The 21,322-nt window shown below is 47.4% G+C and overlaps 1 protein-coding gene across 1 annotated transcript; it reads right to left on the bottom strand.

Annotated features, from left to right (window-relative positions):
- Positions 1–19: 19 nt before the first annotated feature.
- On the bottom strand, positions 20–18,932 carry DOC2A (double C2 domain alpha). Its single transcript, XM_028701754.2, has 11 exons — positions 18,741–18,932; positions 15,296–15,542; positions 9,780–9,859; positions 7,567–7,641; positions 6,673–6,782; positions 6,418–6,544; positions 5,513–5,572; positions 4,238–4,395; positions 3,788–3,869; positions 3,563–3,659; positions 20–3,223 (listed from the first exon to the last, which is right to left on the bottom strand). Exons 2-11 carry the CDS (start codon positions 15,525–15,527, stop codon positions 3,084–3,086), a joined length of 1,161 nt encoding a protein of 386 aa, XP_028557587.2. The 5' UTR covers positions 15,528–15,542; positions 18,741–18,932; the 3' UTR covers positions 20–3,083.
- Positions 18,933–21,322: the final 2,390 nt, after the last annotated feature.

The following is a 21,322-nucleotide window of genomic DNA, read 5'->3' as shown; positions in this document are numbered from 1 at the left end:
TTTAGAAACTGGACAAAAAAATGTCGTGATTCATGCCTGGGTGACAGGAGTTTTAAGGTAAGGGCAAATGCCAAATTTTTGCCTAGCTGCAAACATTTGCTCAAAAGGATAGATGGAAGACTCTGCCTTTCTAAGAGCTGATTCACATTTAACCCAGCAAATGGGTGTGTCACTTGGGTACTGAATGTCTTCTGATGAACAACTGAAATGTTTGACGGGGAAACAAGTGTGTCTAGCTGAGATGGATACAGATGGTTTTGTGCCCGGTGTGGAAAGGTCAAATGGGCCCCCCAAATACGTTACTAAAAGAACATTAAGTTAAATACATGACAATGTGCTGCCCTTAATGGCACCACAAGCGCAGTTGCTTTTGGCAGGCCTCCCTATCCTGTCTAAAAGTATGGCCAGGCCAGGCCTGGAAGTGTGTGATGGACACATAAGTCTCCCTGGCTTATGCCCACTGCCTGTTCCCGTGACTCTCCATCAGAATTTGCAGCATTGACCAGGATAAATCCCGAAAGGAGGAGTTACTAAAGGCACTATTCCAATGAGAGAAGAAAACGAGAGCCATCTCAAACAAGCCAGCGAGAGAGGAAAATGGGACCTTTTCCCCCTTAAAGCCAGAGCAGCTGTAGAAAAGCCTAATGAGCTGAAGATTTTAAAAAGACATGTATTGTATAAGAAAGGGCAGGCCACTAGGATTGTGTAGTCCAGACTTGATGGGAAAGCAGAAGATCAGAATAAGCTGGGGCTGGAGAATGCTACCAAGAACAATAAAAAGGTGTGTTTGGAGGAAGAGGAAGGGCACTAGGCCTGTTTCTCAGTAAGGTTGGTGAAATATTAACAGGTGGCACAGAAGGCTGGATTGCTCAGTTGCTCTTTTGCCTCTTGTCTTCCCCCCACAAAGGGGAATTGTGTTCCATCTTCCATAAGTAGCATAGTCAGCACATGAGTAGTGTGGCCAGAGCTTCTGTTTGAGATTGGTAAGAAATTTCATCAGGAAATGCCTCACTACCTGAAATTGCTTCGTCTCAAGGACCAGATGAATTGCATCCTAGAGGGTACTAAAAGGAACTCACTGGTGAACTCTCATAACTTCTGTCTTAATCATTTTTGGGAGATCCCGGAGAACAGGTGAAGTGCCACAGGGCTGAAGGCAATTGTTCCAGATCTTGAAAACTAGGATCTGTGAAATGAGTCTATCTGACTTCAGTGCTACGGAGGATAACTAGAATAGATTTCAAGGGAGTCAGTTTGCAAGCACCTTGATAGCAATGCAATGGTTAGCAGAAGCCTGCACGAATTACAAAGAATAAATGTGTGTCTATATATACTGTGTGTGAGTGTGAGGGAGGGAGGGAGAAAGAAATATAAAATCAAGTTACTAGTTTAGTGGATTGAAGAACGACTGTGAATGCAATGATCTTGGTTTCAGCAAAACACCTAATAGTGTCCCCCATGATAATGTGATTTGCAAGCTGATTAAATGCTATGAACTAGGAAAAGATAGCATGGGAAACTGGACGGAAGCAAAATGAGATTCAACAGAAACAAATGCAGAGTTTTGCATTTAGGCAAAATAATCATGGCCGTAATCAAGTGCACAGGTATAGGGTGGAAGCAGCAGTAAAAATGAAGAGGATCCCAGGACAAGTTGATCTTGAGCTGAACATGAGCCAGTTGTACTTTGTAAGACTCAAACAATTTTAGGCGGCGTTAATACAGCCGTCGTTTCCAAGACATGAGAAGTAATAGTTCCGCTTTATTCTGTGCTAGTTGGACTTCATCCGGAGTACTTTGTCCATTTGTGGATGCTACACTTTAAGAAGGATAGAGACAAGCTGGAATGGGTTCAGAGAAGGGCAGTGAAGATGGTTAAAGGTATGGAAAACAATCCCTGTGAGGAAAGGTTGAAGGAACTGGGTATGTTTAGCCTGGAGAAGAAAGCACCTTTCAAATACTTAAAGGGGTCTTACATAGAAGACTTGCTGTGCTGCACCAGAGTGCAGGACTGTCACTGGATGTAATGGGCTTAAGTTACAGGAAGAGCAGGTGCTGGCTGAAGATTAGGAGAAACTTTTTCACAGAAATAGCAGTTCCACAATGGGGACCCAGTTGCCCAGAGATGAGGTGCTCTCCCTTCCTGGAAGTCTTTTAAGAAGAGGCTGGGCAGCCCGCTGTTAAGATTGCTCTCTCCCTGGATCGCCTCCAGTGATTTGAGCTTTCTGACAAATGGAAGCAAGAATTAACAGCACAATAATTTCCTGCAACCTTGTTTTTAAAACTGCGTGGGTAGTGGCGGGGTCAACCTCGTTTGTAACAAGAGAGACTGCAGATAAACAGTTATGTTGGCAGGCCTCTAACAATGAGTTAGCAGGAAGAAGCGTGGCGTGTGAATGCCCCTATAATCCATGCAGGAAGTTCCAGAGACAATAAACAATAGTTTATTTCCCCAGCAGTTCAGGAGTATAAATTGTATTTGGCACTCTGAGGTTAAGTTGAGTAGGGAAAGGAGCTGGTGTGGAAAGAAGAGGGAAATATATTTTGGACGGCTGAAAGAAATTCCATATGGGGAAGTGGGTTTTTAATATGCTTTAAAAAAGAAAAAGAAATCAAAACCGATGCTTCAAATTTTGTGTGCCAGCAAATATCTTGTCCTTTAAAATCCAAGCTAAGCCTTGGTTTGAAAGTAGTGGGATTTCAGAGCGATGGACAGCTTGGAAAGACAGGTGTTAAGAGAGGAAGAGGACGGATAATTATTTCTGTGACTTTTCATTGATTCAAATTCTTTTTCTACAAGTGGCTTCCTGGGCTCCTCCTGTTCTTCCTGGGCTCCTCCACTCGGCTATGACCACCTCCCACTTCCCAATGCCTTAAAACACACGGAAACAGAAGAGGCGATTCATTCCATTTAAGCCCTTCCCTAGAGCGTAATATAAATGGACACCAACGACAAGTAATTTTCAAAACGTGCAAACATCCTCGTGCAAAGGAGGGGCCCCTGGTGCTGTGCCCCTCCCTTTTTTTTGGCAGGCAGGCAGGGCGGGAGGATGCAACTCTATATAGGCAATCGAGGTGGCTTCTCAGGGGCCGAAAGTGGAGGATTCTGGGAGCTCGTTGGTGAGCGTGTGCCAGTGCTCAAGGCGGCAGTCGGGGGTCTGAAGGCATGAAAGCCAGTGCTGTCTGCATTCTCCAGGGGCCCCTAGACCGAGGGTCACCCCACCTGTAAAAGAAAGATAAATTGGTTCTTGATGTTTGCAAATAGCGCCTTCTACCCTGAAGCACAGGGATCCCCCTCGTGGGACATCCTGTGAAATAGTGGGCATGCCTCTGTTTTTTTATACCAGTTTTGGTGTTGTGACTTCTCTAGCAAAGTATTTTGGGAGCTTTAAATTGGCGAGGCATCTGCAAATCTTATCACAGAGACAGCCACCCACAAGAAATGGCAGTTCCCACGGTCCCGTGAGAGAGCCACTTTATAAATCTATGACGTTGGTTGAGGGTCCCAGAAGGCATATCCACATTTTGTAACCCGGCCACCTCCTCCTCTTGCTCTTCTCACCAATGAAGTCGTTAGATTTCCCAATGTCGTAATCCCAAACTGTTATCTCCAGGGATTTCTGACCAAGCTCTGACTGTTCAATCTCGTAGAAAAAGTCCTGTTGGGCACAGAAAAGAGACAGAATTAGAATTATTGAAGCATGTTGGCTCTTCAACCTCCCCCTCGCTCTGACTGCCTCCCAAGTCCCAGAACATGCAGTTACTTCACTCGTCCTTCTTTCATCACCTCATTATATTCTGGGTTCAGCGTCTTCTTCTTCACGGTTGTTTTATGCTTTGACTTCTTCTCTACGTCTGGCCTCAGGTACCTGCCAAAACAGCAACGGGGACTGAGCCTGTTTGTCTAGACTATTTGTCGTCTTCCTTTCTGTCTCCTTCCCAGAAAGGGAATTTTAAGCCACCCTTAAAATTCTGCATGCAAGTGCTAAAAACCACCACCGTACAGCTGCAGAACATTATACTGTACACTCAAAATGCTGGAAATATAGAAGAAAATGCAAAATGACTACACAGACACAGCATTGTAACGAAGTTAATTCCAGGGTCATGAAAAACAATCCCTGAAAGCTTTCCTTAAAATGAGATTTCTTTTTTCTTTTAGTCTTCTGAATATGCCTGCAGGCTAAGGAAAGGGTAGGCCTTTCTCTTAGGGCCAAGTATAAGCACAATTCCTCACGTTTTTACATAAGGGTCTGAGTATCCACACACATCCATGGCAGCTAAGTGGGCGCAGCGAAGAATAGACACCAGCAATCCACGGTGCTCGGAGAGGTACGTGAGGGCGAGCAGGATACGACCCCTTTCTTCCAGGGCCCAGCCGGCTGGGGGTTCTAGCTATGGAGCAAGGAAAAGGAAAGAGCATGGAGTGCTTTTGTGCAAAATATCCACCCAGCAGCCTCCCAAAAACAAACCTTTGCAGCCTGTCAGGGCTGGCCCTGGGCATTTTGACACCCTTGGTTAAGGCTTCAGAAGGTCTCTTGGGCCTCCTTCACCCATCCTTGGCAGGCAGCTCTCCCTGGCATTTCCCTGGCACATTGCCTGCTAACATTGACTCGATCCTCTATCCTGTCAGGCCCGCTAGCCACTTCGCTTGCCCGAAATTTCAGCCTGGCAACTTATTTCTGACTCAACCCTATTTATGTCACAAAATGAATATACCACTTGACTGTTGTAGTAGTAGTAGTAATAATTAATAAACCTCTGAAGTGGTTTAGAAGAAAGATGTGTCTGAGGGTGAGCAGGATAGCAAGGTAAAATACTAAAGATAACCAAAGTACATGTTTACCCTCTTCACCCCCACCCTGCTTTTTCTCCTCCTAGCTTAGGTTGAGAGGTGTTGACTGGAAGTCTCCATGATAATTTTTTTAAATGGTTGAAATTGGAATTAAAAAACTGGGGCCCTCCACTCCTAGCCCAACATTGTAATCACTTTGCTGTAGTGGACCATACAGCTTTTCTTCACAGCTGAATAATATTTGGGGGAAAGAGCCTGCTTGGCAGGCTTATGTTCTGGGCCCTAATTATATAAATAAATTGTATCAAGAGATACATCACAGCGGGGACCAAATGTGGGTCTTCAAGCTTCTGTATCTGGTCATTGGGACCCTTATCCAGAGTCAGACACCACCCCTGATGTGCATCTTCCTTGGGTGTTTTTGCCTGGCTGGAATAAGTCCTTGAACTCGGATAATGGTTCCTTCCTGCTCGGATTGAGGGTAAAAAGGGTGTGTAAAGTGTGTGTGTTAAAACTGTACAGAGGTAAAATTCACATTTGTTGCTCTGTCCACTTTTAGCTCTGTTCCCACCCACCATTGGCATGTAACCCCCTCAAAGCTTGTCTAGAAGAGAATGTGGCCCTCAGGCTGAAAAAATGTGGCCCTCATGTTCCTCACTCTTAAGCTACAGGTTTTATAATGCGAGGAATAGGAAGGGGGCGGGAATACGCTCTCACCTCTCTCAGGTAACAGGAGATGCCACGCAGAGCTGCTGTCATGGAAGAAGGGGATGCCAGCTGTTGAGGGAAGTGAGGATTGAGAGAAAAAATCTGTTTTCCCTGCTCTTCCAAACAGAAACATGAGCAAAGTTGGAGGAGTCAAGGGACAGAGTGAGTGAGCAAGTGCGCAGAGGAGGGAGAGGAAAAACTCCCTTGACATTTGGAAGTACAGACTGGTACACAAGTATGATGACTTGTAGGCATAAGGGATTAACCCAACAGAATCAAAATGCAATATATCCTGTGCATGGGGGTGGGTGGGTGGAATCAGTGGCAAGACAGAGATGTGTTAATCTACTACACCCATAAAATCTGAATTCTGTGAACAGTATTAAATTGTAGAATGGAACTGCATACTTGCTGGTAAGGTGACGTATTTTGCTTTTGTTGGTCAATGGGGAGCTAAAGGAGACCCACCCTCACCACTCAAAATCCCGAGTTATCTCCCCTCCTTGCCCCTCCTGAGACACCTTTTAGCCTACTGGAGGATCACAAAAATCATGTGTATAAAATATGCTACAGGCAGGTTGCTGCCTGCAAGTCTTTTCACCTCCACTCGTCGTGAGTTAGCTGGGCTTTTTACACCATGAAGTGTTCGCAACTATTCCAACTGCTGGCGAAGAAGAATCAGTTGTGAGATGCTGGTGATTGGCAGAAAGCACTGAGTTTGGCAGAGCAGGGGAGAAACTCAGGCAGGTCCCAGGGAGAAGAGGGCCTGCGAGCTGCTAGTGGGGATTGGGACAGGGGGACAAGGGACTGGGCAGCCAAGCAGCTAGAGGATCCTTATCAATTCATAAAATAAACCAATAGATCCTGATTCCTGACTCATTTTGAGATATGCAACCGGCTTATGCCCGACTCACTGGTTGTTGTCTTTCCAAGCACAGTTTGAAATGTCTCTTCTGGCCAGGCTGGAGGCGCCTCAGGGGCACCCGGGTCTCGCCAATGAACTCGTTGTGGGTCAGTTTGTCCTCATCGCAGACGGAGATTCTGGGAAGCAGAAAGAGAGAAAAAGGACCCAAGGGTGTGAACGCCAAAGGGAGCATGGGAATGAAAAAGGACCCTGTAGATTGGGATTTTAAGTCAGCGGGGCAGGGCGGGGTGGGGGGGGGTCTTACCGCAGAGTTTTCCGGGCCATATCCTCAGCTGTTATTCCAATGTAAGTCAGAGCCTCATTCCACACAGGGTTGAGAGTGTTGTGCTGGGTCCGTGTTTTCAGTTTGTTCGCCTGGAGAGGAGAAGGTTTTTTGGGGGGCGGGGAGGCATTGGAATGGAAGAGCAGAATATTCTAGTAAGACCAGAGGCGTACCTGTTTCCTAGGCTGGAAGCAGGAGAATGGTGGCATGGAATTATCAATGTCTTTCTATTTATTCTGTCCTGATAATTACTGATAGCCCCTTTTCCAAACTGTGCTTTATTGGATGTGTTTTAAAGAGCCTGCAATAGAATAGCCTGGTTTCCCATATTTGCCTGACGTGGCTTAGTCTGATGAGGTGCATGGCTCTGGCTTGCTCCTTCTCTTTCTCCCTGGATGTTGGAGTGAGTAGCCAGTTGCATGAGCTATTCTGCTTAGCTACAAAGAAATGGAGGAACTGTCCTTCAACCTATTTGTTGCTGCTCAGTGTTGACCTGGGAGCAGAACCTACCAGAGGTATAGATGCATGAGTTAAGTGAACTCTGGGAATTGTAGCTCTGTGAAGGGAACGGGGGCGGGGGGGGGGCGCCTAACAATGCTCAGTACCCTTAACTACAGTTCTCAGGATTCTTTGGGGGAAGTGAAGTCTGTATAAAATGGTATGATACTGCTTTAAATGTTTGGCACTGATGGGGCCTGAGAAACACTGCCTTCCTCCTGTTCTATAGGGACACAATATCTCCAGCTTGATTACACACCTCAACTTTTCTCTGCATGGCTTGTTGGTGGTGGTAGCTGTGCATGTGTATATTGGATAGTGCTAGGCTCAGGAACTGTGAGACAGTGAAAGTGGAGGCGAACCTGAAGCCATGTTTACCTTGCAGGCTCCGGGCAGAAGGTGCAGTTTGACATAGGGGTCAGCCAGGCCATTGAAATCCATCGGTTTCAGACCCTGAGAATAAGAAGACCGTGATCAGCTCCCCTTTAAACAAAATATTGTCCTTATACATTTCATTAACATCTCAAGAGAATGCTTCATGCTTTTTTCTCAGACACGCAGTCCTTCGACTGTTGCACACATGACCACACTCCTACACAGAAGCAGCAAGAAGTGTGACAGTAGTCTTGACCTTATGCACAGTGTTTCTACTGCATATCTTGACTTACAGTATAAATGTTTTGAATGCCATGGCTAACACCCCACTTTTCCATGGACAGACCTCTGAGGTCATTAACATAACGAAGAAACAGAAACAACCAAAGCACAAGCAACAGCAATAGAAACCTGCAGCAGATAGATAGATATTTTTTAAAAATGAGCTGATACCTCAGTAATGCAAAGGATTATCCCCTTCCATACAAATGCTTAAGAAGCCAGGTCTCTGCTGCTTGACTAAAAGCAAGCAATGAGGTGGTCTTATGGGCCACCCAAAACTTAGCTTTGCCTGGTATTCCTTCTCTTCCACTGTATTTCAGATGCCAGGATAAGGGACAGAGATCAGGTTTTCAGCTGCTGAGCCACATGTCCAAGCAGGAGGGGAGGAGGGAGTCCCAACTGCAGGTACAGCAGAGAAGGGGGTATCTGTGCCCTCACCCCAATGCTGAAGGACCAACTCCCATCATCCTTGGACTAGCCATGTTGGCTGGGTGTGATGGGAGCTGAAGTCCAACAACATCTGGTAGGCCACTGTTTCCCCACCCCTGATTTAGGGACTTAAAGGTTAAGACTTGCACTCTGAATCAGGCCTGCAAATGAATAGGGAGCCAGTGATATGGATATAGCACTGGTATAATATATGCTCTGGGCACCTCAACCTAGATCAGGCATAGGCAAACCCAAATACAGTTGTTTTGGGACTACAACTCTCATCATCCCTGACCACTTGTCCTGTTATCAAGGGATGATGGGAGTTGTAGTCCCAAAACATCTGGAGGGCTGAATTTGCCTATGCCTGCCCTAGATAATAAGCTAGTTGCTGCCTTCTGAGCCAATGGAAGTTTTTAGACACTCTTCAAAAGCAGCCCTGTGTAGTAGTTATTCTATGTATGAAGCCAGAATTAGAGTGAGGTTGTTTATGGGGCATAAGAAACACAGGAGAACTCTGGGGAGAGCCTCAGTGAGCTTTGCAGAATCTGTGGGACGAGACAAGTGTTCGGGCAGAGAGGCCTTCTTGAATAATCCTCATAAAAGTGTCGGCTTGCCTTTGTTGAAGGGAACACAGACTCAACGCCACTCGTGGCTAAAATAAATTATTCTGAGTCTTGGAATGCTTCGTGCTGTGATTTCTTAAACACTGTTCAGAGCCGCTTCTAAAGCATCAAGCTAAATTGGTTTCGTTGAAGGATTGCCACAGGGAAAATGGCACTTCCAGTTATATAGAAGGCAGGAAAAACAACAAACACATCATGTTAACACACCCAGAATAGTTTGGGAGGAGGCCCCTGCAACGTGGGGGAGCAAAGAGAGAAGAGAATGGTATGTGGATGAATGGTCATCAGTCGTGGGGGGGAATGGGAGCCTGAGGTGTGGTGCTGGGGCTCTGGGTAATGATGATGGAGGGCAAGCGCTACTTTTGCTGTGGTTCTGAACTGCCGCATTGTTTCCCTTGCTTTCCCCATCCCTTCTCTGTTGCCACGGCAACCCCAGATGCCTGCGGATACCCGGTTGCCTGGCGCGTCGCCGAGGTGCTTGAAGATGCTGCAAGCCCACCAGCTGGCAGGGGAGAGGGGGCTTGTGTTTGTTGGCATGTATGTGAGGGTAGGGGTTGTGCAAACAGAGCCGGCTGAAGTCCTCGGGGGTTTGTGTGAGAGAGGTGGGCCTTTGAGTGAACCTCTCTGCTTTCCAGAGGCTTGGAGGAGAAGGAACGGGTTGAGATGCAGGCGAGAGAAAGGAAACAGACTGAAAATGAGCAGCGCTGGCTCCATAATGAGATTTCCCCTCCTTGTGTGGCCTCTCTTATTAAATCATGTCCCTCTGTTGTGAAAACGAGACACAGAATGCAGAAAGCCTGCGGGTCGGAATCAAAAAGCATCATCCATTTGCAGGAGAGCAGTTGTTTTTGGGGCACTTTGCCAGATTGCCATCATTACCTTGGCCCGTAGGATGGTGCAGTCAAGGGTGCAGTTTTCGGGATCATAGAGGACGTCAAATTCAAGAGTCCCAAGCGATGCTAGGAAAGGAATCGGGTGCCAAACAGAATGAAGAAAAAGAATCAGTCTGTCGCATCTGAATTTTCTTTTTCCTCTCTCTTCCTTGCAATCATACAATCTGCCTGCATATTGAGCTCCCTCCATCTGCCTATATTACCTGTCTACCTTTCTGCACTGCTCACCACTATAGGTTTGTGTAGAAGTCATCTGTCAGCCAGCTGGCATATAGATGCAGCTATTTTCTCTGAGATCGAAAAAATAATAATCAAAACCCTACCTCTCCCAGATAACCCAGGCACTAATAAAACTGGGATGTTCTGCTGCGACCTGCATAAATCATGCCGGTTAGGCCAATTTACCTAAGTATGCATAATTTATTTTGCTTCTGCTCAGGGGAGGGGAGAATCAAAGGGGCTGAGCGCTGCACCAGGGCCCTATATCCTGAGTACAGTAAACCCTGCTGAACTCCCTTCCCATTGGTATACTTTATCAGACATAACCCATATAGTTCTGATTCCGTCTTTACAGCCATCAGGTCTAGGAAAAGTGTGTGCGTGTGTGTGCACGCATGTTCTTTTTTTTTTACAGCAATGGAAGGTTCTTAGCATTTATGTATTTATTTAATAAAATTTATACAGTACTTGTATGTAAAAACAACAACAACCCTCAAAGCAGTCTACAAAAAGATAAAACAATAAAATGCAGAAAAATTCACAACTCTGCTTTAAAACATACAAAAGTTAAAACACTGAAACAGATTAAAATTACCTCAGCTTTCTGGGTAGGCTCGTCTAAGCAAAAATGTTTTTAGCAGGTGCCGAAAAGTGTACAGCGAAGGCACCTGCTTGATCTCAATAGACGGGGAGTTCCAAAGTGCATTAAACAATCAAATTTCTTACCCCTGCTGAATGGGTATTCTGTGGCACCTGTAGCTGTACCAATTCCACCAATTGAAGTGGCTGAGTGGGAATTATGTGGGGTAAGGGGATCTCATAGGTAAATCAAGTTGTTAAGGGCTTTGTATTCTAATAATAGGGGACACGGGTGGCGCTGTGGGTAAAAGCCTCAGCGCCTAGGGCTTGCCGATCGAAAGGTCGGCGGTTCGAATCCCCGCGGTGGGGTGCACTCCCACTGCTCGGTCCCAGCGCCTGCCAACCTAGCAGTTTGAAAGCACCCCCGGGTGCAAGTAGATAAATAGGGACCGCTTACCAGCGGGAAGGTAAACGGCGTTTCCGTGTGCTGCGCTGGCTCGCCAGATGCAGCTTTGTCACGCTGGCCACGTGACCCGGAAGTGTCTCCGGACAGCGCTGGCCCCTGGCCTCTTGAGTGATATGGGCGCACAACCCCTGAGTCTGTCAAGACTGGCCCGTACGGGCAGGGTACCTTTACCTTTACCTTTATTCTAATAATAACACCTTGAACCTGGCCTGGTATCAAATCAGCAACCAGGGCAGCTCTCTGAGCACAGAATTGGATCTTGCCTGGGAGTCGCGTAATCACACCCTTTGAACCTGCATGGCCTACCTTCTGATCTCAGGTGAATAGGGAGCAGCTATAGTACTCAAGGTTCTGTGCTCTGCACATGCTCAAAGGCATTGTTACCACTCCATATATTCTAGGGTAGAAACCCGGTGTGACAAAAAAGTAGCCTTCTACCTACTCCATGCATCTCACTTACATTATTGGTCTTTAGCTGCAGATCCCTTTCGCACACAGTTTTCCACCCACAAAGTTGAAATGCGTGGAGGCAGAAGAGGACCATGCTTTTGTCTGCATCTCCAGCTGCTGTATCTGGGTACACAGAACAGCCTACACGCGTGCAAGTCATACATGCACAGGTGTTCCCCACACAGTCAGAGAGAAGTAGGCTGCATGGACAGAGAGCCTGTGGTGCGCAAATGGTACACTTGTAGCTCTGTGCACACAGAGCTGGGGAACACATGGAACTGGGGAACAGGGAGAGCGGTGCAATCCTGCTGCTCCCCCACTTAACACAGTCAGGCTGCATGGTTGGAAGACTGTGTGAAATGAGCTTATGTGTCAGTCCACCTACAGATTTGTCCCTGCTTCTTTCCATCTGGGCGCATCTTTACATGCACTGGTTCATAAATTGCTTTCTGTCCATCCAAATCCATCCATCCTCTGGCGTGGACATTTTACCTTTCTGCCCTTCTGTCTCTTCCCATCCCTCCCTCCCTCCCTCCCTCCCTCCCTCCCTCCCTCTGCCTTGATCTATTCATCTTCCTTTCTGTCTTCCTCCACTCTGGCTCTCCCTTACCACCACCACCCCATTCCATTCATCCTTCCACCCTTCCGCCTTTCCTCCCCTCCCTCCTTTCTGGTGTGTATAACTACACATGCAACTCTACTAGCTTGCTTGCGTGCAAGTGTGTTGTGTGCACATGCGTAGACGAGAATACGAAACCGTCTCTCTCTTAAAGGCAGGCTGTTGTGTCAGTGAGGGTGTCAGTTTGTGTGGGTTTGTTTTCATTGGGGAAGGTGGCTGAGCGAGCCATTTGTTATGTGCGAGCTTGTCCCCAGAAGTGTGTGACTGTGTTCCTTCATGCATCTCTGTGTGCGTCGCTTGTGAATCGGCACCATATGGGAGCAAAAAGCTTCTGCTCTCTGCACCAGAGTGCTTTTCGATGACTGCTGGGGCTGGGGTGTGTACAACGTGGTGGCCTGGTTTGCCTGTCATGCTAAGCCAAGTCACAGCTTAGTGCAAAGGGACAACTGTGCTGAGAGAGGAGATTGCAGCTGCTTGGCTCCGCCCAGCTCTTTCTGCTATGCTGCTGCACCGAGCTAAGCTTTGGTTTCGCTCAGATGTCGTCCCAACCTGGGCTTGTAGATCTCTTCTGACTCAGCAGTTGGAACCAAGGTTTGCCCCATGGTTTATGGCCCACACGATTCACAGCTTTAACACTGCAATGGATCTTGCTCCCCATCAAGACTTCTAGGGACCAATGGGGGGGGGGGGCGGGCAGGGATGCACACAAAATGTTCTTACAGAGACTCGGAAGGCTCTCCAACCGTTAATTCCTATGGCAACACATCACCTGTGCCAGTTACTTAAACAAAGCCAAATCTGTCTGGCAGGTTGAACCACTAAGTCAGGGGCTGGGGAATCTCAGGTGTAGGTGCATGGGGGGGGGTGTTATTGATTTGTGTTGTTGTTTGTTCTTGTTTTTATTATGTATTGTGTTTTTACCTTTTTTTATGTTGCGAACCTCCCTGAAATCTACAGATGAAGGACGGCATACAAATTCAATAAATAAACAAATGGTGGCCCTCCAGGCTGTGCCGTCTGGCCCTCAGGACACTTCCCAGGCTAAGCCCCATCTCCCCAGACCACACCTTCCCCAGTCCATCCTGCTTTTGCCTGGCTGGAATGTATCCTTGAACTGAGATAGCAACTCAGGGACCAGGATGGAGAGATATATGTGTTTTGTGTGATGTGGCTGAAACAGCCAAACTGTTGCCCCATGTAGCCACTGTCACTTAGCCCCTGGAAGGTTGCTTACAGGCAAATGTGGCCCTCAGGCTGAAGAAAGATTGCCAGCCCTTAACTTGAGCATTACTTCTGTTGTCCAGACCCCACCCTTACCGCCATAGGATCTTTGTGATGAATGGGGACTCCTAGTCCTATAATGATATGAAGGCAAATATTTGGAAGTTTTGCCTCTGTGTGAACTGAGAAAAGTTGTTTGTGATAAATAGTTGTGGGGAGGTGTACGTATGAGAGAGAGAGAACACAAACCTGCGTGTGAAGAAGAGCACAGGTGTGTACCTATGTGAGTGTACCAAGAGTGTACCTATGTGAGCACTGAAGTATCGCAAACCCTGGCCTGAATCTCAGCACATTGACTGAAGTAAGTCATGTTGGCCTTGGTCATTTTTCCGACTTCCAAAGGAGTCTTCTTAAGTTGGCAGCCTTGGTGCACAACTTGCATTACTGAGACGGGAGATGTGCAGCACAATCCTATCCATGCTTCTTCAGAGGTAAAAAGTAAAGGTAAATGACCTCTGGACGGTTAAGTCCAGTCAAAGGCGACTATGGGGTGCGGTGCTCATCTCGCTTTCAGGCCGAGGGAGCCAGCGTTTGTCCACAGACAGCTTTCCAGGTGATGTGGCCAGCATGACTAAACCACTTCTGGTGCAACGGGACAGTGTGACAGAAGGCAGAGTGCACGGAAACGCTGTTTACCTTCCTGCCGCAGTGGTACCTCTTTATCTACTTGCACTGGCATGCTTTCAAACTGCTAGGTTGGCAGGAGCTGGGACAAAGCAATGGGCGCTCACTCCATTGCAGGGATTCAAACTGCCAACCTTCTGATCAGCAAGCCCAAGAGGCTCAGTGGTTTAGACCACAGCGCCACCTGCATCCCTATCTTCAGAGGTAAGTCCAGAAGTAAGGTCAGGGGGGCTTCCTCTCGCAGGTCAGCGTGTGTCTCAGGAATGCCTTGATATGTGTATACAAGGAGGCAGGGAGGAAGAATGAGGGTCTGCATGCAAGGCTGTGAGTGAGAGTGCAAGGGAGAACTTTCCCACCAAGTGATGTGATTGCTGAGTCATTCTGTGGTGAAAACAGGGCTGGCCACAAGAGCCCTCTCAATGTATTGACATGTAAAGGAGGTTCTAGGGGGCACCCCTTCTGAGTGGGAATTCTTGTGTAAAATTTAGGCAAGTGTGTGTTTGTTTTATGGGAGGGCTGGGAGGTATAGATCATCTGACAGGCTTGGTGTTTCTGAGAACCGCTGCATGAAATGCATTGTGACAAAATGCAAGACTTACGTTCTCAGATGCAGGTGAGAGATAGTATCTAAGGAAGTAAGTGTGTGGGAGAGAAAATATAGGTATAAAAAAGCAGCTGGCAGGACTCTTGTAGTGAAGCCCTGGGTGACAGTATGTGAAAAAATTATGGACATTTATATGTGTGAAAATGTCTCTCGAATTTGTGCCTGTTTTGGTTTAAGACTCTTTTATACATATGCACATAAGACAGAGCTACTAGCTGCACATTCACTCAACATTTAAAGCACATGGCTTTCCCCCCAAGAATCCTGGGAACTGTGGTTCACCCCACAGAGCTACAGTTCCCAGCACCCTTAACAAACTACAGATCCCAAGATTCTTTGGAGGGTAAATGTGCTTTCAGTGTAATTCAGCAGGTGGTGTGTATGCAGCCACTCTCTCTTGTGCACGTGTGTGGCTGTAAAAATGTGCAAAGGCAAGAGAGCTGGTGCGTAAGATGACAGCCAGTGTGTGTGTGTGTGTGTGTGTGTGAGAGAGAGAGAGAGAGAGAGAGAGAGTCTGCATGTGTGAACATGCATGTATCAGATATGTGGTTCAGGCCGCCTACACCCCTCTCCACCCCCCATGGAATGAATAAATGGTTTGATCCAGAACACCTGGGTCCTCTCCCCTTCAAAGGCATGGAAGAGAGGGTTCATACTCACTGCTGTCATCAGAATCGTCTCCGTCCGCCGATTCTCCTTCCCCGGTTCCAGGGGGCATGGCCGCAGCCCCTTGACCCCTCATCCTGTCTCGTGTCGCCAACACTCCCTCCAGCCCAGGATGTGGGAAATAGGCAGAGATTTGGGCAATGGGCCGGATTGGCCCTGGGGACACATCAATGGCCATATGTTCCCGGATAGGGACTGGAGCACGTTCTCCACGTCGGACGGTCATTGGAGGTGCAGTCAGCTGTGGAGGATGGAAAGAAATGCTTATTTTGATTCATTATTCCATCGTGAGCACCAGGTGTAGGCTGATGTGGAACACAATCCTAAGTCTAATTACTCAGAAGTAAGTCTTCATGGTGCCGTCGCTCTCAGGTAAGGGTGCCCAGGTTTGTGCAGCAGTTGAAGGATGCACACACACCATGTATTTAAAGCACATTACTTCCCCCACAGAATCCTGGGAACTGTGAACCACACACCACATTGCTACAATTCCCAGCACCCTTAGCAAACTCCTAGCAGGTAGTAGTCAGGGGCATAGTGCCTCCTCTGACTATTGTTGTTCCACTTGGCCCACCTTGGGATGCGGGTGGCGCTGTGGGTTAAACCACAGAGCCTAGGACTTGCCAATCAGAAGGTTGGCGGTTCGAATCCCCACGATGGGGTGAGCAACGGGTTGCTCAGTCCCTGCTCCTGCCAACCTAGCACGTCAAAGTGCAAGTAGATAAATAGGTACTGTTCTGGCGGGAAGGTAAACGGCGTTTACGTGCGCTGCTCTGGTTTGCCAGAAGCAGCTTAGTCATGCTGGCCACATGACCCGGAAGCTGTACACTGGCTCCCTCGGCCTATAAAACAAGATGAGCGCCGCAACCCCAGAGTCGGTCACGACTGGACCTAATGGTCAGGGGTCCGTTTACCTTTTCAGCCCACCGTGACTGACAGCCATCAATGAGTGGGATATGCAGCAAAGTGTTCCAGTGAATCTTCACCTAGCAAGAGTACTCCTGCTTCGGGTGCTAGCCAGCCATGCCTCCCACCAGGGCACTCCATTCCACCCTCTGAGTTTCTCAACCTGGGAAGGTAGCCCATCTAGAAGAAGAAACGCTCCGATCCGAAACCTCTGCTGCTTTGCAGGATGTCTTCAGGAGAAGTAAAGGCTAGGAGTAAACCCTACACAAATCCAGAGAGGAATCCCTAAGAGGGTTGGGTGGTGGCTTGTACACTTCTGGCAACTCCTGCAGCCAAGCTGGTGCCAAACCTATTGCCCTGCTTTCCTTTGGACCACATCAGTGAGGCCAAAAGAAGGATCTTGCCATCTGGGGCAGCCCAGGACCTCCATATGCCCTGCTCAGGCTTGTTTCCTGGGAGGTCACTTTGGTGCTGCTAGCACAACGGTTTGAAGGCACACTCCATTGTCTCTCGAGACAGAAGGATGCCAGCAGCAACAATTCCATGGTTACTGAGCAGGCTCAGCCCTTAATGGATTGTTTTACGCCCTCCCCACCCTCCCTCTAGGGATTTATTTATTTTTACAAAAGTTTTTTTGTGGGGGTACTTCTGCAAGCAGGTGAAAATCCCTCCTCTATCCTCAGTGGCTCCAATCCCAAATTAACTATTAGATGGAACAATAGACACCCCCCATGAAATTTTCTCATCCCTCTTTAAAGCGGTCTAAGCCCCAGACCACAACCACTACATCCTGTGACAACAAATGCCATAAACCAATTACACATCGTGTTAAGAAATGTTTCCTGTGCCCTGATCTTTTCCACATCAATTTTACTGGATAATCCCAAATTCACGTGTTATGAGGGAGAGAGAATTTTTCTCTGTCCACACCAAGTGTAAATTTATGCTCCTTGACTGTGACCCTTCCCCAGTCATCGTTTTCCTAAGAGAGAGCCCTTAAATGTGTTGGCCTTTTCTAACCAGGCAGGCTGATTTCTGATTCCTTACAGCTGGTTCCCGTATCCAATGTTTCTTTAGAGAGCCACACATTTCGCCTTCCTTCACACGCTATGGGTGTAAACTGAGCACCACAAAGATCTGTGCTGGTGCCCATTTTCTATATGCTTCCCATTCTCTAAAGAAGGGAAACTTTCCCAGTAAAACCGAAAGGAATGTTTCGGCTTAATGGTGGATTTTTCTCTCTCTTTTGCTGGAAAATACCAAGGAAGAACTTTCAGCTGCATCTGTTCACATTATGCAGGAAATCTGCTCTCTCCTGTCCATCTTTTTAAAAATGAGTTTTATGTTCGTTTATTGAAAGTCAAAAGTTACAGAGTGAGGAGCAATGGGCAAAACTGGTGGCTCTCCCCCCCCCCCCCCTCTGAAGCATCAGAACTGAGCTCTTCAGAGGTCCATCCATGCACTGAGGCTGCAATCCTGCACATACTTACCTGGGAGTAGGTCTCACTAAACTCAGTGGGGCTTACTCCTGAGTAGGCAATATAGGCTCGCATGGCGAGTGACTTCTGTTTTTGTTTGTTTTTATAAAACCCCACAGTGTGTTAGAAGTGACATTAAATGAAGCATTCACAAATCGATGTCATGTTGTAATGGAATGTCGATGGGCCAAGCAGCAAGATTTACAACTCCGTAGACACGCAGGCAAAAGCTGTAGAATTCATTTACTGTGCTGGTTTTGTGTGTGTGTGTGTGTGTGTGTGTGTGTGTGGTAGTGAGCCGATTCTAATTGAATAAGGAAATTGCATCGCCAGAAGCATAATGGCATTTTGATATGACAGTTTCTTTAGAGACCGGCGTTCCTGCGAGGGTTATTTTTAATTAATTGGTATTGGATTATTAACCGATATTAATAGAATGAGTTTGCTAAATTGAGTTGTCTTTTTATTATTATTTCTTTTATGTCTGTGTGGATTTTTTTCTCTCTTCACTCGTCAATTCTCAATCAGTTTCACCTACTCTCAGAATTGCCCTCTGATCTTCCTGCCCAGGATCTGCCCCACACATATGTAAATAAAAGCAAATAACCTGTAATTACCTAACATCTTGCTCTCCCCCCACTTCTAAGCAATTTACCCCTTCACTTCTCCCCCCATACTTTCCAAATACATCCTTAATTCCCCACCGGACTCCAAGAAAGATGCCTGAATTGCCCTTTCCCTGTGATTCCATCTTGCACTAGCCCCACATCCGAAAAACTGCCCCTAGGATCTGCCTTTTCTACCCCCCACCAACCTCCCCCAAATTGCACTAGCCCCCCCACCCCAATGCACAAAAAGACCTCTCAAGCAACTCTTCCAACTCCCCCACTTCTTCAGAAACTCCTCCAGAACCTGGAACCCCACATCCCACCCCCTTTCCCCCAACTTGCCCCCCACAACTGTCTTCCCACCTTCCCCCAAAGTAGTGCCTGCACCTTATCCTCGCACCCACGGGACCCCAACCTCCCCCCCCCCACCCTCTGCCCCCATCCTACCTGGGTGCTGCTCCTGTCAACAGGTAACGGTGGGGAGGGGGATAGCGCAGCGAATGAGAGGCGGCCGATTGGGGGATCCCACAGACTTAGAGAGAGAGGGAGAGAGAGGGAGGGAGGGAGGGAAGGAGAGAGAGAGCGCAAGGGAAGGGGGGGGGGTTGCAGGCAGGGAGGTGGAGACAATGGAGAACCGGGGAAGGGAGGTGCAGGGTGCAGAGATCTGATATGCAATACATAGATTAGATCCGATAGACGATGAAGGATGGACTTTATCTGTTTGGGCTGAACGCCTGTGTCTAGCAAGAGAAAACTGGCTGCACAGTCTGTGCATGTATTTACACCCAGAGAGAGTGATCTGGCGTCTGATAATCAGATCTAAAGATTGGGGCTTGATAACATAGGAATAGGGGTGATACAAGCATTTCTGATCTGCAATATCTAAGTAGAAAGTTGGATAGAATATATGTGTCCTAAATCTCCTTCTAAGTGTGTACATAGTGAATAGGGGGAAGGAAAGATAGCAGGTTGAAGAATTTTGCTTTAGTCTTAGGGTAGGTGGGGATTTTTGTTTTTTTAAAAAAAAAACAAGCTTTGCAAAACCACATGGAAAATGCAGTTTAAAACACCTACCAATGCAATGGATTGTCAGGAGAAGGAATGGGCTACAGGCAGGAGAAGGGGTCTGATGTGACAGACGGGATGGGAATTGTGTGTGTGTGTGTGTGTGTGTGTGTGTGTGTGTGTGTAAGATAAAGAGTATTTGCAAGTATGGAGAATGGATGGAAAGGGGGGGGCACCCTGCCCACCCTGCAGCGAGACACTGTATAGGGAAAAGTAAAGAAAAAAGTGGTGATGTTTGTAGATGTGGGTGATTCAGTGGGGAGCTGGCCCTAGAGGTTTGGGGCCAGGGTAAAAGGATGAAAAGTCATTGGCTTAATTCCAAGGGTGGCTGGGGAAGGAGGGGGTGTTGCGTGCCCCATGGCAGGGCAGTTTGTACAAGTTGTGTGTGTGTGTGTATTGAACCTGGGCATGAATCGTGCCAGAGTTGGGCAAAAGGCAAGCAGGCACAGGAGCCGTAGGGGCACGCTAGTGACAGGGAGTCTATGGCAGCAATTCTGTGGGTTTCTCCGAAGAAGTCAGCCCTGGACCATGGTCCTGCCACCTCAACCCACAAGTTCTTGCCCACCCCACAGGGGTGGGGGTGCCTCCCCCCCTCCCAAGACAGTGAATTCTACCCAGCTTGCCACTCCGTTTTCGTTTTATGTGGGTTGTGTCGTGAGGTTGCAAATGCAGCCCAGAGGACCTTTAAAATATCTGAAGCTGCGTGGCATTATTGCGTCCCTTGAGTTTTGGGGGACTGAAGTTTTTTCGCTCTCCCCCCTCCCCTCCCCTCTGTTACTATGGCAACCCTGTCCTGGACCTACTCCAGACCAGGAAATATTTGTGATGCTGCATATGCTGTTGAATGACATTTTAAGTGTGTTAGTCAAATAGATAAACCTGCGTTTTCCATAGGCAGGGGGAGCCAGGCCAGAAATCCCGAGTTTCTTGGAAAAGGGGGCTTAATCAGAGTCATTGTTTGTGAGGGCCTGCCTGGAATATGTGGAACAGAATAAGGCCCCCACTCCAGACTGGAGGGTGTATTCCGCAACATGTTTGTGACACAACATGGTGTATTCGTGGTGGATTTATTCTGCTTTATCGGTCGTTCTGCAATGCTTCCCCAGTGCTGCCACATTATTGCTCTCTGGAGTGGGTATAGCATAACAAAAGCAGGACAACGCCGCCCTGCCCCCCACAAATCTGTGTTATCAAAAGTTATGGGATTTCAGCAAGAAGTTACAGGATATGTACTGATTGGAAAAAAGCAGTAGGACTGCCTCTAAACCTTTTGCACATGCACATTGTGTATTGAAAGCAGGGATGCGTCTGACCTCCCTGATAGCATCCTGTGCACAAATGATCATGAATAAAACAGATGTCTGGGGTGACCCAAAATGTGGAGGTTCAGAGTGCCTTCTGTCCCAAAGTCTCCTAGGTTTGGAGTAGGAGAGCAGGAGAAAATGGGATCCACAACTCCTGGGATCCCAGGAGGTGTATAAATGCTTAATTAACACATCTAGGCTTATGATAAGATTTTAACTAGGGCTGGAAGCTGCGAAATCAATTAACCAGGGCAATTCATCAACTGGAGTTTTAATCACAGATTCAGAAAGCATACTGATTAACCAAATAAACTAACCTTGAGAAAGACAACGCTTTATTGTGCTTCAGAAACGACCTTGGATTGAGCAAAGGACTGTGAAGCACAGGTTTTAAAAGAAAACCCTGTATATTTCATAGTCACAATTGGACCTTGCAGCAAGTGTTCAGCATTGCTACCATTGCGGGGAAGAGCCACACATATTTCTTGCTTCTGCTCGGCTTTAAAAGTCTGAGCCCCAAACGTCTGACTGATTGGAAGAACATTTACAGTGTCAGCTTGTGTTATCTCTGAACTTGACAGTTAAATTCATAACTCAAAGAAAGGCAGCGAGGTACCTGCCTTCGCAAAACTGTCAGAAATAAGATGGCTTTCTGTTCTC

The sequence above is a fragment of the Podarcis muralis genome, chromosome 13 (genome assembly GCF_964188315.1).
Source record: "Podarcis muralis chromosome 13, rPodMur119.hap1.1, whole genome shotgun sequence".
Taxonomy (NCBI): domain Eukaryota; kingdom Metazoa; phylum Chordata; class Lepidosauria; order Squamata; family Lacertidae; genus Podarcis; species Podarcis muralis.
Note: the sequence above shows the minus strand (reverse complement) of the source record. Positions and strands in the feature narration are given on the sequence as shown.

Excerpts from the sequence above, each read along its gene's own strand:
- DOC2A (XM_028701754.2), bottom strand. The coding sequence starts at position 15,527 with ATGACCGTCCGACGTGGAGAACGTGCTCCAGTCCCTATCCGGGAACAT. Across the intron at positions 9,860-15,295 it reads AGACGATTCTGATGACAGCA|CATCGCTTGGGACTCTTGAA; the intron begins GTGAGTATGAAC and ends TTCCTTTCCTAG. Across the intron at positions 3,224-3,562 it reads GAAATCTAACGACTTCATTG|GTGGGGTGACCCTCGGTCTA; the intron begins GTGAGAAGAGCA and ends TTTCTTTTACAG.